Source organism: Tinamus guttatus, unplaced genomic scaffold (genome assembly GCF_059628265.1).
Source record: "Tinamus guttatus ecotype Peru unplaced genomic scaffold, ASM5962826v1 Tinamus_guttatus_pri_ptg000133l, whole genome shotgun sequence".
In the NCBI taxonomy this organism is placed as follows: Eukaryota; Metazoa; Chordata; class Aves; order Tinamiformes; family Tinamidae; genus Tinamus; species Tinamus guttatus.
Window position 1 is genome coordinate 3603205 of NW_028288667.1, and position 14607 is coordinate 3617811.

General features: G+C 34.5%; 1 protein-coding gene across 1 annotated transcript in view; it reads right to left on the reverse strand.

Annotated features, from left to right (window-relative positions):
* The window catches only part of LRP1B (LDL receptor related protein 1B), a 336264-nt gene that overhangs the window by 75273 nt on the left and 246384 nt on the right, over nucleotides 1–14607 (reverse strand). Inside the window, exons 60-65 of the mRNA XM_088521814.1 lie at nucleotides 5335–5523; nucleotides 4430–4578; nucleotides 2349–2442; nucleotides 797–913; nucleotides 565–684; nucleotides 209–328 (exon numbers count right to left, since the gene is read on the reverse strand). Coding sequence (XP_088377940.1) covers nucleotides 209–328; nucleotides 565–684; nucleotides 797–913; nucleotides 2349–2442; nucleotides 4430–4578; nucleotides 5335–5523 — 789 coding nt within the window. The remainder of the gene's footprint in view (nucleotides 1–208; nucleotides 329–564; nucleotides 685–796; nucleotides 914–2348; nucleotides 2443–4429; nucleotides 4579–5334; nucleotides 5524–14607) is intronic.

The window sequence follows — 14607 nt, forward strand, 5'->3', positions numbered from 1 at the left end:
AAGACACAGTAAGTGGAATCATTTTTATTAAAATAGGAAAGGGAAGTAAAGTCAAGCTACAGTGAGAGATACAATAAACTAAAATCTCAAGCAAAACATCTTGAAAGATGTGTGTAGAAAACAGTGTAGAAAATACTAGATTTTAATCTATTTTTGCAGTTAAACTTTCACTCTGCTCTCTCATTTATAAGACTGCCCTCATACTCACCACAGTTAGCTTCATCTGATCCATCAGCACAATCTGGGTCTTCATCACACACCCACAGTTTAGAAATGCAGTGTTTTGTAGTTTTACACTGGAAATGGTCTGGAGAACAACTGTTTTCCGCTTTAGAGAAAAGGATTTCAAATTAGAACTAGAAAATTCTGTTTACAAATCTTTTCTTTGAAAAATGAAATTAATAAAATACATTAATTTATGTTGCATATGTAGTACTGCACATCACACAATCCACTGAATTACCTGTTTTGCATATTTCTCAAATTCTTTTACATAGCTGAATTCAGCTCCATGTTTAGAACCAACTACAGCCCTTGGAACAAAATTCTCTAGACATAACTTACGACAGTCTCTTTCATCTTCTTCATCACCACAGTCATCCTGTCCGTTGCATCTCAGATTTATTGGAATACACTTCTGGTTCCTTGTGCACTTGAACTGACCTGATAGACACACATGTGTGTCTTAAGTTAAAAGAATAAAAGTATTAATGAATTTCTTGACAGAATTTAAACCATGGCATTTAAATATCAGCTCAGCATGTTTCTGAAACATCTACCAGATATAAGCACCTACCACAGTTGAGTTCATCAGAATTGTCTCCACAATCATTTTCTCCATCACATATAAAGGCTGGAAGAGCACAAAGCCCAGTTCCACACTGGAAACGTCCTGGTTGACATCTGAATTCAGCTAAAGAAAGAAGGAAATCTGCTATCATAGTCGCAGATGAAAAGTAAAATGTCAATAGCGCTGTTCCTCCTATGTGGACTAAGTACAGGAATTCTTAAGTTATTGTATTTGACTATATTGTCTCATCCTGAATAGACAGCAGTTACTTAAATGTAAATATATTTCAACAAAATCAAATTCAAGTTTTTGATTCTGGTATAACTCCCCTATTTCATAAATGATACACGATACAACCTTCTATAGGCTATAGGTTGGTTCTTACTACAGAAACAACAGACTTGATATTAAAGATATAAATACTTCTGTTAAGATCACTATTTAAGAAATCTCTCTTCCCTCTATTCCACTTTGACTATATTTCCCATGAAAGGTCTACCTCTGTTCATTCTTACAGGCACTGACATTTTACTGAACAAATAATTTTATGCTCCTAGAAAAATATTCTCTAAAAACACATTGTAGCTTAAGATGTACTTTTAAGCACAATGGTTACATATACAAAGACTAGTTTAAAGGCCTCTGCAGTAGAAAAAGAACTGTAAAATTATAAAAGCATGGATGATTTCCATAAGGAAATTCAAATGAACTGCTACTTATCCGAAAAACTTGAATACACAGTAGAGTTACAGGGAGTTTTTTTGTGGATAAGCTTGAGGGGAGAATATTGTAATAGTCTTTTATGTAGATTATGTAATATTGTTGCTGTAGTTGGCAATTGGGACTGAAAAATAGCATCATACAGAACAGTATTTCACTAATATCTAAGTAAACCTTCATTCACTACCATCACTGCTGTCATCTTTTGGGGTGCTGAAAAATATCAACATAATTGCTTTCAAGTTGCCTAAAACTCAATGGGATAACACTACAGAAACCTATGACAAAAGCTATAGATGGCTACCGAGATCTGCTGACTCTGCACCACATTGAATCGACTGTATCAAAGTTATGCAATGAACTGTTTCCATTCATTCTGTGTAAAATTGTTTATACTGGATTGCTGAGATTTCTTTCTTAAAACTTTCCTTTGATAATATGCATAAAATTATAAAATTTTAAGAAAGAACTCTATAAAATCTCTAAGATAAAAATCTTTGGCTAAACCTCAGATGGGATCAAATTTTAAAACGAGAAACATGTTCTTGTGATTTTCCAAAGATCCTTAGTATACAGTATACATATATATTAATGAATATCTTTTACGGGCTGATAGACAAGAGCCTGTACTCTTTGCAAATCTGAGACAACAAACAAAATAATTGCATTGTTGATTTATTTAAGAAAACAAACAGTGCTACAAAACAAAAAGGTTTTCAAACAAAAGGAAAAAAAAAGGAAATACATGCTTCCAAATATGTGTAATACAAACAAATTGTTTCATATATTAGATACATACATACATGTATATATGGATCCAAATTCAGAATACACTTACGGCATTCCTCGGGCTCATCAGAGCCATCTCCACAGTCATCAACAGTGTCACATTTCCACCAAAATGGAATACATTTGTCAGTTTTGCACCGGAACTTTGAAAGAAGAGAAGGAGGGAATAAAAGTTTTGATAAGTTTTGAAAAGTCTTTTTTTTTTTTTTTTTACATCAACAATATAAGAATTGTTCCATCAGTCATCACTGATTGTTGATTTTATAAAATATCCTTGGAGAAATGTTGCAATGAAGCTTCAGTTGATACAACTCATTGTAGTTTCCATGATATCGCTGCACTGATTCATACTTCAACTGATAGAAGCTTAACTACGGCATGATTTGATCCTTTAAGTAACACTCAGAACAACCACTTCAAATAGTCTTTGCAGGCTGTTGAAACAGACTTTTGTTCTTTTTCCAGATAAACTGAAACACATGTATTTAAGCAGAAGGGTCTTGAGAAAGGCAGTTGAGAATCCGTAGCCTGTGAGACCGGCGTTATCAGCCGTCTAACAACGTCTCCTCAGACACGGTTACTGATGTGTGGTGAAGACAGTGATCACACCACAGCAGCAACTGTAATTTGACAGCATCATCTGAAGAAACAGAAGACCTTCAAAACCTTTTGCTAGTAGTATATTTTTGGCACTGATCTCTCTTCTGTTGGATTATAAAATAATCTCTTTTCAAAATCAGAAGATGAGGAGATCTAATAGCAGAGGAGACTTAAAACCTTTAAATTGTAACTGTCTGTATGCAAACAGCTTTTTTTTCTACATAACGTTGCTCTCCTTTCTATGGCACCAAGTGGTAAAATACTGCTCCTGAAGGATCCAAGATGTGATAGCACTCTCCAGACTACTAGCAACAGAGTAGGGCCATTCAATCAATCTGCTGTTTAGCATCTTAATACTAGTTCACCATGGAGTAAGTTTGCATTTCAATTTGAGGAAAAAACAAACTAACAAAAAACAAAAGAAGTGCTGTGGTTATTTACTAGAGAAATTTGAGAAGCTGGAAATGGGCAGAAAAAAAGATTATGTAAAAAACTTTCATTCTGTTTTACAAATTCCTTCCTTGTTCATCCCTTAATGTGAAGTAATATGCAGTGAATCTCAACAGAAATGATGTGATGAAATTAAAACCACATAAAACACTACCCCATGGGAAACAGAAGAGGACAGTGGGAGGGCTTCTGAAATAACAGGATTAATTGTATGAAATTATACATCATTTTAAAACATCAGAGATAAATTAAGATGACCACTGTCTCTTTAAAATGAACAGTGAAGCTGTTTCCTTAATGATCACAGAAAGAAAAAATGCATCATGATGTAGGATGTCATAAGGAGTCATTAATACACATTTAGTGAAGCTGGACATCTAGAAAAATTACAGATTACAAAAGCCAAATGTACTATTACAGTCTTTCTAACCTAATTGAGTAAAAGAGTGCAAAGGCCTTTATTAAAGCATTTCTCCGATAATAAAGAAATCTCTGTGTTCTAGTTAATCTACCTTATATCTTCAGGAGAAACACCACATACTAATATCAAATAATGGGGAAGCTGCTTCACATTAAGAATTCCATGTTTTAATTGATATAATTGTTAAATAATTGCACCTTTCGCCATTTCCCTTTAAGCTTCTGGGTTCTCTTACTCGGTCCTCTCAACTCTATCTAGTAACTGGACTGAGTCCCTTTTCCTGTGTTTATGGATAGTTTGATCATGCATGAAAACTCCCAAATCATTTTCATACATTATGCTTTGTATTCTTACATCTCATAATTTATAAGAATATATTTTCAAAGCCATTTTTATGACCTTAATTTTATTTGTTCTTATGACTTAGAGAAGCATCAACATGGAATGGGAACAAATTCTGCTTTCTCTGGAAAACAAAAAGGCATTTTGCAAATCTACTTTCAATTATCAGTCTTTAAGAGAAAACATTTGAAACTTCACATGCTCCCAACTGTTACCTAGTCTTCTGTTCCTTTGACCTGATTTTTCCTAATTTCATGAACACCAGAATTCATTATTGAAAAGTGGGAGAAAATACAGCATAGTCCCTTCCCACTCACCTGACTGGCAGTGCAGTTTGACAGGCAGGTCTTGTTATCTGCAGCAAGGTAAAAGTTTGTGGGACAGGCACAAGTATGCATCTTCTCGGGGGCTAGGAGACATAAATGGCTGCAACCACCATTGTTCAGGGCACACAGATGTTTAGATACTGTGGACAGATTAGGAAAAGAATATCATCACTGATTTATTAAAAAAAAAAATTTTAAATGACTATTTTCTACTGGGACAACCAAAACCTGGTAAGAGGTAACCTTTTTCTTTACTTTTAAATTATAAATCCTTTATTTATTGTTTGTTTGCAAAAATTAATTATTGCTATGGATGTAGATTCATACACTGAAAGAATGGAAAGGGGAAAAAACACTTTTTTTTGATAAATTAGCAAATTTTTGCTCCATTAAGTCAGTCTTTTTTTTCAGTTACAATTTAAACCAATGGACACCAGGAGATTGGGCACAATTGTAACACCTGAATTCTCTGCCATTCAGTCCCGCAAGTATTTAAGTAACAGTATTCTTCTGTAATGTTAACACCCCCTACGACAATAACTTTAAATTTTTTTTGCAATATATTGTTTCCACGTTGACAGCTGGTAACTCGAACCATGTTGTAATTTTACATTTATGCACTTCTGGTCAGTATAGGTCAGTATAACAAGGTCTTTAGATTCATTTTAAGAGTCCAAATTTGTATCATGCCACTGAACAAGATGCATCACATTTATTTAATAACACATAGATTTACAACATTAATGACAGATTTATGCTTAGTGTTGCTAATACAAAACCTCCAAAATTTAAAATGAAACAACAACAAAAAAAATCACTAGACACAACAACCTGCCATTAAATTAGAAACCGCAAAGTGAAATGTGGAGTATGGAAAGCACAGGAAGAGTAATTACCATCAGGTTGCCTGTAAGAATGGTACACCTGGATGTCTGTTATGGCATGCCATGAGTTTATCAGGGATAGTCTGCCTAATCCAGAGGTTTTGTGGGCACGGCTGAGTGACTTGGTTTTCCCATCAGTCCAGTAGATGTAGTCTTCAAACAATGTTAGTGCAATCACGCCAGGAATGTCTTGATTAGGGACTGGAAGAAGAGATGCTGAGATTAATGCTCGCTCTTGGAAGACTGCCAGTTAAAATACTCCATACTGCATGGGTTGACAGATACAACTACTATGTAATGCCTTGAGAATAATTGTCTTGACAATGTGTCAAGCCTGGACGGTTCCTTATTACTAGTTACGATAAAGATGGATCAGGTACATGAGGCTCTGCTTGCTGAGCACTAGTTGGCCTGACCAGTATTAAGGAAATGAAAGAGTTTCAGGTAACAAAAATCACCTCCAGATTCTTAGTAACAGCATGCTAAATTTTAAGCAAGTATGTAACATATAAACATGCATAAAACTTAATTTAGCCTTTACAGAAGCTCGGTATTCATCTCCTCTCTTTATGTAGTTACTCTTAGAAGTTACTCAATCTCATGGATTGCATCCAAAATGAAATCTATGTGTTCTATTTAATGTCTTTATTTAATGTCTTCAATGTCTTTTAAGTAGATTATTAGCATTTCATTTTGGCAAAATATACTGACAAAATAGAAACGAAAAAAGCAGCTGTAAATTAAAATAAATAGAACAAAACAATGGTTTATTTAGGAATATACAAAGTAATGATACTCATTGTTTTAATATCACAAAATACGTTATCAGCATTGTTAAAAAAAAATAAATAAATAATAAAGGACAAATTGGGAAAAAAAGCTTTCCTCATCCTCCTTCATACTCCTTAGCATTTAGCTACTTGCTCCTGGTAAACGTAAAATTAAATCTACTGTTTTTATGTACACCATAAATGTCACAGGAGAAATATCCAACTACATCAGTCAATTTATACATCATAATCTCTTCTATCACTGAACCAACCTAATTACTGATAGAGCTGAGAAGGCAAACCAGAGAAGCTGAGTCTGCCATTTTTAACGAGCGTATCCTTGACACCTTCATCCTTTTTTCTTTGATGAAAACAGCTTCATCTTTCTACCTGGATGGGACTTAAATGGGGTTGGTGCCGATTAGTTGATTATTGCTGTCCTGCTCCTCTTTCTTCAAGGAAGGATTACTTGAAGTATCATGACTTTCACTTTTGCCAAAGTAACAACTCAGGGACAAGAAATTAAGAGCACAGGAACTACAAGTACATCTAAGTCCGTTATACTGATTCTTTTCCCTTCTGGCTGACGTTCTCTTATGCCGGGATATATCAGAAAAAATTGCATGAACAGCCTCTCACATCCTTTGGCCCAGAATAGCCAAAGGCTAGAGCAGGATTTGTCTGCCCACTGCATGATGTGTATGTATATGTACACACACATATACACGCACATATTCACCTACTTATATATAACACCCAGTTGTATGAACTACAATAGGTTAATTGTATCCACACATTGTATGAACTGAACTAATTTTTTGAGAGACTCCCTAAGCTTTGTATACATCTTTGAGGAGTTCAAGCAACTTTTTATCGTATAGGAATGGCATGTAATATATAGTTTAACATAACCAGTTGAGAATATTAATTTTCACATCCTCTGTTTATTGACGGGTTACAATAATAGGGAATCATTGACCTTAAACATACTTGTCATTTGGAAAGAAACAAAAATTATAATTATGAATGAACTCTAAGTTAGTCATTATCTGTGTGCAAGAATACTGTGGAAGAGAAACATCTTTTTGTTTGAATCACTAACATCCATATTGCCATCTTTCTGTCCATAAACCTAGGCACATTATCCAGGACTTTTTATTGCAGGTAGACTGTAAATATTCTTGAAGCCTCTGAGTCATATGATTGAGTCATAGCAGAAAACTTGAAAGACCATCATGGATTTTAGGAACATTTGGAAAACAACAATATTCCTATTGATCTTAAAGAAGACTTTCTAGTGAGAAATACAAACTAGGCTGACAGAACAAGATAGAATAAACAGCAGAAAGAGAAACTGCTACTACCGGAATGAAACCCCGAAGCTAGCCATAAAGCTATTTATTTTTCTCTTGCTTGAGTTCTGGAAAGATATCTATTCATATAAATTATGACCCTTGCTGCTTCTTTCGACATCAATTTAAGATGTCAAAAATATCACTCTAGTATTTCTAAATAAAACAAATGTTCCTTTTCCTCTGCCTGTATTCTCTTACTCTGATCACAGCTGAGATTCAAAACTGAATAAATAGGCATGTAAAATGCTTAATGCACATGAAGAGGATTTATTAGGGTCAATTATCTTTATTTGCTCTTCTGTAACATTCCTCACCAATGAAAAACACCTCTAGCAGTCATCCTTTTTTTTTTTTGGCAATCCAGTAATTATAAGTAGGCAGTAAATCCTGAGTATAGATATACAAGTAAATGCTTGTTTTTCTCTCTATTTAAATATGTGGGTTGCCACAGTGAAACAAAATCCATTCAGAAATCAAAGTATGCGATTTATCATAGCTTTAATGGATTATGCATACATCAAAATCCAGATGAAACTTTATATTCATGAATAGAAAAGATTCAGTGAAATACCATGTACTGTTTCAATTCTCTTATCATACCTTATTAATAGGTAAGCTAAGCTTAACGGGTGGGATAAAATGATAAGTAGCACAATCAGGACACAGCCTTTCAGAAAAAAAAATGTTGACTGATTCAAGTATACTTTGATTATTATAAGCCAATTCTGTACGGAGTAGGTTGGGAAGCTGAAATCTTATGATCAAAACAAATGCAAAAAACAAATCCACAATGTAACAAATGCTATTTTCTCTTTTTCAGGTTTTTTAAAAGAAGTAAGACAGAGTACATGGACAGTTGAATTGCTTTCTAAAAATTTGTCTTTCCATTACCAAAGCAGTATAAAACCAGAAACTGGTTTAAATGCTCTCAGAGTAAGCTTGTAGTTTGTTCTGGCATTTTCTGTATCTGACCTCTAAAGAGCTTCATTCTCCAGAATAACTTACGATGAGAGCAGAACGGATGCTGCCTCTAAGGAACAGTGAAGTGAAATGAAATCTCTTGAGAGTGGTTCAGTTCAAATGGATATTTGATATGGAAGGCAAGAAACTGAAGCTCCATTAGAAAAAAAGTATCTTATTTTCATCAATGCTGCTAAATGAGTCCTCATTCCTATCAGTCCTTTTTATCATGTGAGTTTCCTCTTGGAGTCTTTGCTATGAAGGACATGAAGCTGCTGAGTGAGGAATGAGTTATTTCCTATATTACAGTGAAAGAGTTTAAAGGCAATTCTGACCTGAAATATTACAGATACTTTTCCATTATTGGTAAATCCACTCCAGAGCTCAGATACATCTGTTTATGCTGTTAACATTTACAGCATTTTCCTTAGTTTGACTATAAGTTCGTTGATGAGAAAACAAGGGGAACAAATAGTGTACAAAACGTTCTTTGTGGAGATTATCCTCTAAAATTTTCCTCACTGATGAGTTTTAAAGAACAAATTCTACCTCCTACCCCAAGGCCATAAACAGGTAAACACTAGCTGACTCGGGATTGTATTACACACTGACGGGGCAGCTCCAGGCCACCGGGACAGTACGCTTAGCCCTCAGTGAGTTCCTGGGTAGCTTTATGGTATCTCTCCCCAGAAGTAACCTCATTCCTTCAAGGGACAAAGTTGCTTTCAGGTGGAGATGAACCTGTTCCCTGGAAGCAGAAGGAAGCCAGAATGTAACCAAAACTGAAGTATCTTTGTCCAGAATACAAGAATCAAGAAATCAGTTGGTTCAGTGTAGGTCCATCAAACCACATGTGCGAGGCGCTACGGCGTGCTGCCCGGACGGGGGCTGCTAGATGTGGCTTCGAAAGTAGGAAGGCACAGTACTATAAATCACTCATTCCCTTGGATTTTTTTGGTCTTGGAGCAATTTGAAAATTTTAATGGGCTGCTGCAGTAAAGTCAACTTGTCATTAAACAAAGCTCAACACAAACTTGATGAAAGTTCTTTCCAGATTTTACATGATTTACAGCTGTAAATGCTATAAATTTTTCAGTTATGAAACTAAGAGAAAATTATTTTAAAATCTCTTAAAGAATCGATGAATAGCCTCTATGTTAAATAAAAGAGTTTGAATATATACATAAGGTAAAAAATATATATATAAAATATATACAATATCAATAGATTCAAATATTTTTGTAAGAATTTTTCTTTTAAGAGTATCATAAAAATGAGTGTACTTTTTATTTTCCAGTTGATTATATCAATAAGAATAAAGAAAGTTACAGGTATAAGTCATTTAATGACAGCTAATTCTGATTTATTTTGCTGGTTGCAGAGTAGTTCCACAGTAGCTGAATTGTATTTTGTCTCTTTCCATTAACTTTTAGTATATTGTAAAGAACAGAACATCAAAACTGTTTTCATGTAATAGATCATAAAATCTAAAGTTCACACTGAATGTGAATGACAAAAAGAACACAAAATGTAATTTTACAATTTATTTTTTGATGCAAGAGTGAAATAGTCTCTCTCCCTTTTCTTCTCTCCCTTTGAGAACTTCAGTGTTTTAGGCTTTCCAAGATCATAGGTACTTACAGCTATTGACTGATAATCAATATATTTAGTTGAGGAAATGCCCACTTTATTTCCTCAGTTTTTCCGTTTCAAGAGAACCTACCTGCAATACTCATCTATTTCCTCAGAAGTGACACACACTAGCTGTGTGCTGCAATACTAGCAACTGATTTCATTGCACATATTCTAGTCTGAATCACAGTTTTAAACAGAAAATCAAGACTATTTGTTCTCCTTACTGTAGCAAGGACCGTGAAAATGGACTAGTTTCTGCAAATTTAGACTAAAAACAGGTTAGAACTATAATTATAAGCACCTTTGCTTTGACATTATTACCTATCTGAAAATATTTAATCAAGATGTCTACATGCCAATCCATTAGTAAGAGTAATATATACTGTTAAACACAAAAATTGCACTAGCCTGACATGAAAGGTCAGATCTAGACCAGCAAATTCAGGGAGAATTAAATAGTTAGACATTTTAACACACATCCATTAGAACCGCTGTATTAATTTATTCCAGTATTACCTATCTATTCAACAGATTTTTTCCATTTAAGGTTTCTCATAACTATGTCACACTATGGCTTCTATGAAACATTCAAAAATCAGGTTGAAGTATTCCGTAGCCTTATCTGCATCTCAAAGCATCCAGCAAAACTAAGTTTCTGATTAACAAACAAAATACAAAATCTACTCCATAATCTACTGGATAGAGCTCTAGAACTCCAAAGAACATTTTCTTAGAGCAGTGTTTTTTTTTTTTTTCTCTCATTTTTCCTGTTCTCTCTCTGTGTCTCTCTCTCTCTCAACTGAAGAAGAAATCTCCACTGGCTTAATTCAAGTACTGTTCAATCAGAAAGGGGATAACTGCCCAACTACCACAGGTCTTGGGCACTGTTGTCATGTACTTGCACACTGATAGCTGCTATGGCTGTCTCACCTTTGGCCATGATTTTCATCCAAGAATACAAATTCACATATTGTCATACATGTGATCAGGCCAACTCAGCCCTCATTGAAACATAAACAATACTCTCATTTTATGCATCTCTGGTAAATACTAAAGAGCTTAACTGGAATTATGCAAAATAAAAATGGTTTGTAAAACCACCTCAGGCCATGATTTTGAATGAATGCTTCTCTACAGTATATTCTTAAGACAAGGTACAGTACTTCCAAAAGTAGAAGCAAAAATACTATTAACTAACAATGGGCAAAAAATGTCTCACTGTCACCTGGCTGAATCTGTGTGCCAAGGAAATATGTCCTTAAAAAGGAACTTTCTTGACTTCTAACCGAGAAATGCTACAAATCCACCTGAACTTTATCATCTCCACTCAGGTTCCCTTTTCTTTGGTGCTCGCTTCCCTAATCCTGCCCAGATGAGCTGAAGCTGTCTGATAACTTCACCTTCTCAAACCTGGATTTAATTCACTTTCCACAGAGAACAGACTGCAACTTGGCAACGCCTTTGTAAAAAAAAATTACAGCAAGAAGAGGACTGAAATATTCCTGCCATACATTAGCTCAGCTAAGGGCTGCCTGTGGCTCTGTTCAGCGACATTTCACCCGACTCTCTTCCCTCGGGGGCATTGGAGGGGTTTCGGTTTAGGAATTGCAGCATCCAGAGGAAGAAGATTTATACTGGTGAGGAAGCTGTAACCAGCTGTAGCATTTTGTATAGCACTCTCTGAAGCTCTAATTTCCTGAGCTGCAAATGACCTTTTACAGCATGTTTCATCACAATTGTGCTTTAAATGGTACTTTCAAACTTCACATTCTCATCGCATAGTTGGTTTTGAAATAGCTAAACATAAACTATCATTTATATATATTTATGTCTTATTGTCCAATAATCTGGATTAAATTAGACCTAGTTTACCTGTGTGACCTTCTGTCAACTTATATCTATGACCCTTTTGCTAAGGAGCTTCTTTTCATGCTGCCATTCAGGAATCAATAGAAATCTGTTAACATGATACAAACATACAGAGCTTTTACAGCCATCACACCCACAGGAATAACGTCGAGAATAACGGAGTTATTTTAGACTGATAGCCCCTATATGTAGAGGCAATTTTGACTTTGGAATACTTGGTTTAGAAAAACACAAAATAAAAAAAAAATTAGAGAAAAAGACAAAGCTGACTGAAATTTGGGCATAACCTTAAGAAGCAGCTTGGTGAAACTTCCAGGAGGAACTAATCAAAGAAAAACATCACTTAATGCAATGACTTAATCTACAAAAACAAACAAACCTGGAAATAGTGGATCCCTTACTGTGCTTAAATTACTGGATGATACTCCTGTCATTTTATATTTTAATCCTATACCAACACCTGCTTTATTCCCATTTACCTCTATATTCAGTTTCTAAATTCACTGAGCAGTTTCTAGACTTTCCATTTCTGTACAGTACTTTTGCATCTACTTGCTCCTTTTGATAATGGATTTGAAGTGCTTGGACAATGAAAGTAATTATGAATAATGATGTACCGATTATATTCGATCTTTATATATTTTTTCACAAATTAAACTCATGTAAGTTATACTAAATATATTGACTTTTAAAAAGATAACACACGTAGATAACATTTTCTAATCAATACTAATTTGAATCTACTATTTAATATTGAATCACCTTGCCAAACTTCTTGAAATGTAATTTTAATAGAATATATAGATAAATTTCATTAATGGAAGCCTTTTAAACACTGAAAATATTATTGATATCTCTGAGAACATGTGCATGTATACATACTTCTTTCTGTGCATGTAATATATACATCACTCATCCAAATTGGAGAATAGAAAATTAAAGTACTAGCATTAAGCAGCAGGATATATTGCCAGTCAAAAAAGTAACTGAAATAGTTAAAATTTGTACAGACCTTAGTCCACTAACAGACCACTGTTTTTAAAAAATAAATAAAATAATTTTAAAAAAAGAATCAATGCAAAAGCTGTCATATGTCCCCAAATATATGCAGGAGGATATTTGAAATTAAGATAAAATCTAAACATTTCAAGGCATAAGTGGTAGCAAAATGCTAAATATGACTCAAAATGATACCATGAGAAGAATAAACTTTCAAAATCTTCCACCACCACTACATAAAATGCAGAGCATTCTGCACTCTGCTTCACTGACGACAAGCTGCTTCTCACCTCCCCTTGGCATTGCTTTCGTATGACCAGGGGAGACACTGCAACACAGCAAGGACTGCGTATTGTGTGCCCAATTCTAGCAGCTTTCTGACAGAAGCAACCACACAGAAACTAACGTCCGCCCTTTAAAACTTGTCTTCGTGCATTTCTAGCACATATGGAAACTTCATGGACTTTACTAGCCATCGTCTGTGAAGTTTTTAATGAGTATATAGAAATATTATTTTCAGTTGCTTATAATCTAACCAAATTTTGGTGTATTAACCCTGAACAATGGTTGAAGATAGAGAAACCAATCTGCTATCAGTCTTTGTGCTCCCTGAACTGTGGAACTTGGGAGTAACATAACAGAAATAATGGGCTTTAATATATGTCAATCTATGTATTTTTCCCAAATATGCCATTAAAATAGACAATAAAATAATCAAGTTTGGAAGGACATACAAGCTGGCGATTTTTATCTGAACAATCATGAGAATGGAACCTAGAATGCAGCAGTAGAAGTCAAGTACTTACGGTACTGGTTTGTGCTATCAGTAGTGGCTATAATGAGTAATGTTACAGACTTCACACCAAGTAGGAGAACACTTGTTTCAGTATTAGAACTGAATATTGTATATTTCTCATCTGCCATTAGAAATCCTCTTTTCAAGGTTCTCTAATTTTTCAGCTGTGAATACTGCAGCATAATATCATCTGGAACTATATTTCTGCAATTTGTTACATTGCTTTTACATTAGGGTAATTCCATAAATAATTGGATTTACATGGTTATAAAACTCAGAAGTTTAGAACTAGAGAGAAATATTCTTTCTGTACCCAAAAAGTCTTAAAATTTGCAATATTTGAAATTTCAGAAGCTAAATTAAAAAAAAAGTTATCATAATCTCAAATAACCTTTGACTCAGGCACAAGCCAATTCCAAAGAAAACATTTTTTTTAAATTAAGATACTGTATAGAATAAGTTTCTCTCTGATAACTATATTTTCACTGAAATAGTCATTTACAAGTACTCTATTCATTCACGGTTCAAGACTTCATTGCTTAATTTTCACGCCCATATAAGATGAAGCAATGAAGTGCTAAACTTTTGTTGTTACAGTTTAAAACATCAAAGAACTCGGCACACTTAAGGAGTCAGCTGAGCTCAGAGGAGCTTCTTAAACTGGACTATCTGATTCAACATTTATAGCTTCATTACAGTGAAATACTCTTCTTCAAAGAGTGAAAAGGGAAAACGTAGGCACCTCTGGGTTTTAAGAGCTCCGAAGCATAGAAAACCTGCGTGAAGCAATCAGGTAGCTGGGGAACTGTGAAGCTTGCATCTCCTTTGGGCATTGGGAACCAAAAGCAGCTAAGTCTGACAAATTCTTAAATGTTTTTAAAGCTCACAGACGTAAACCAGC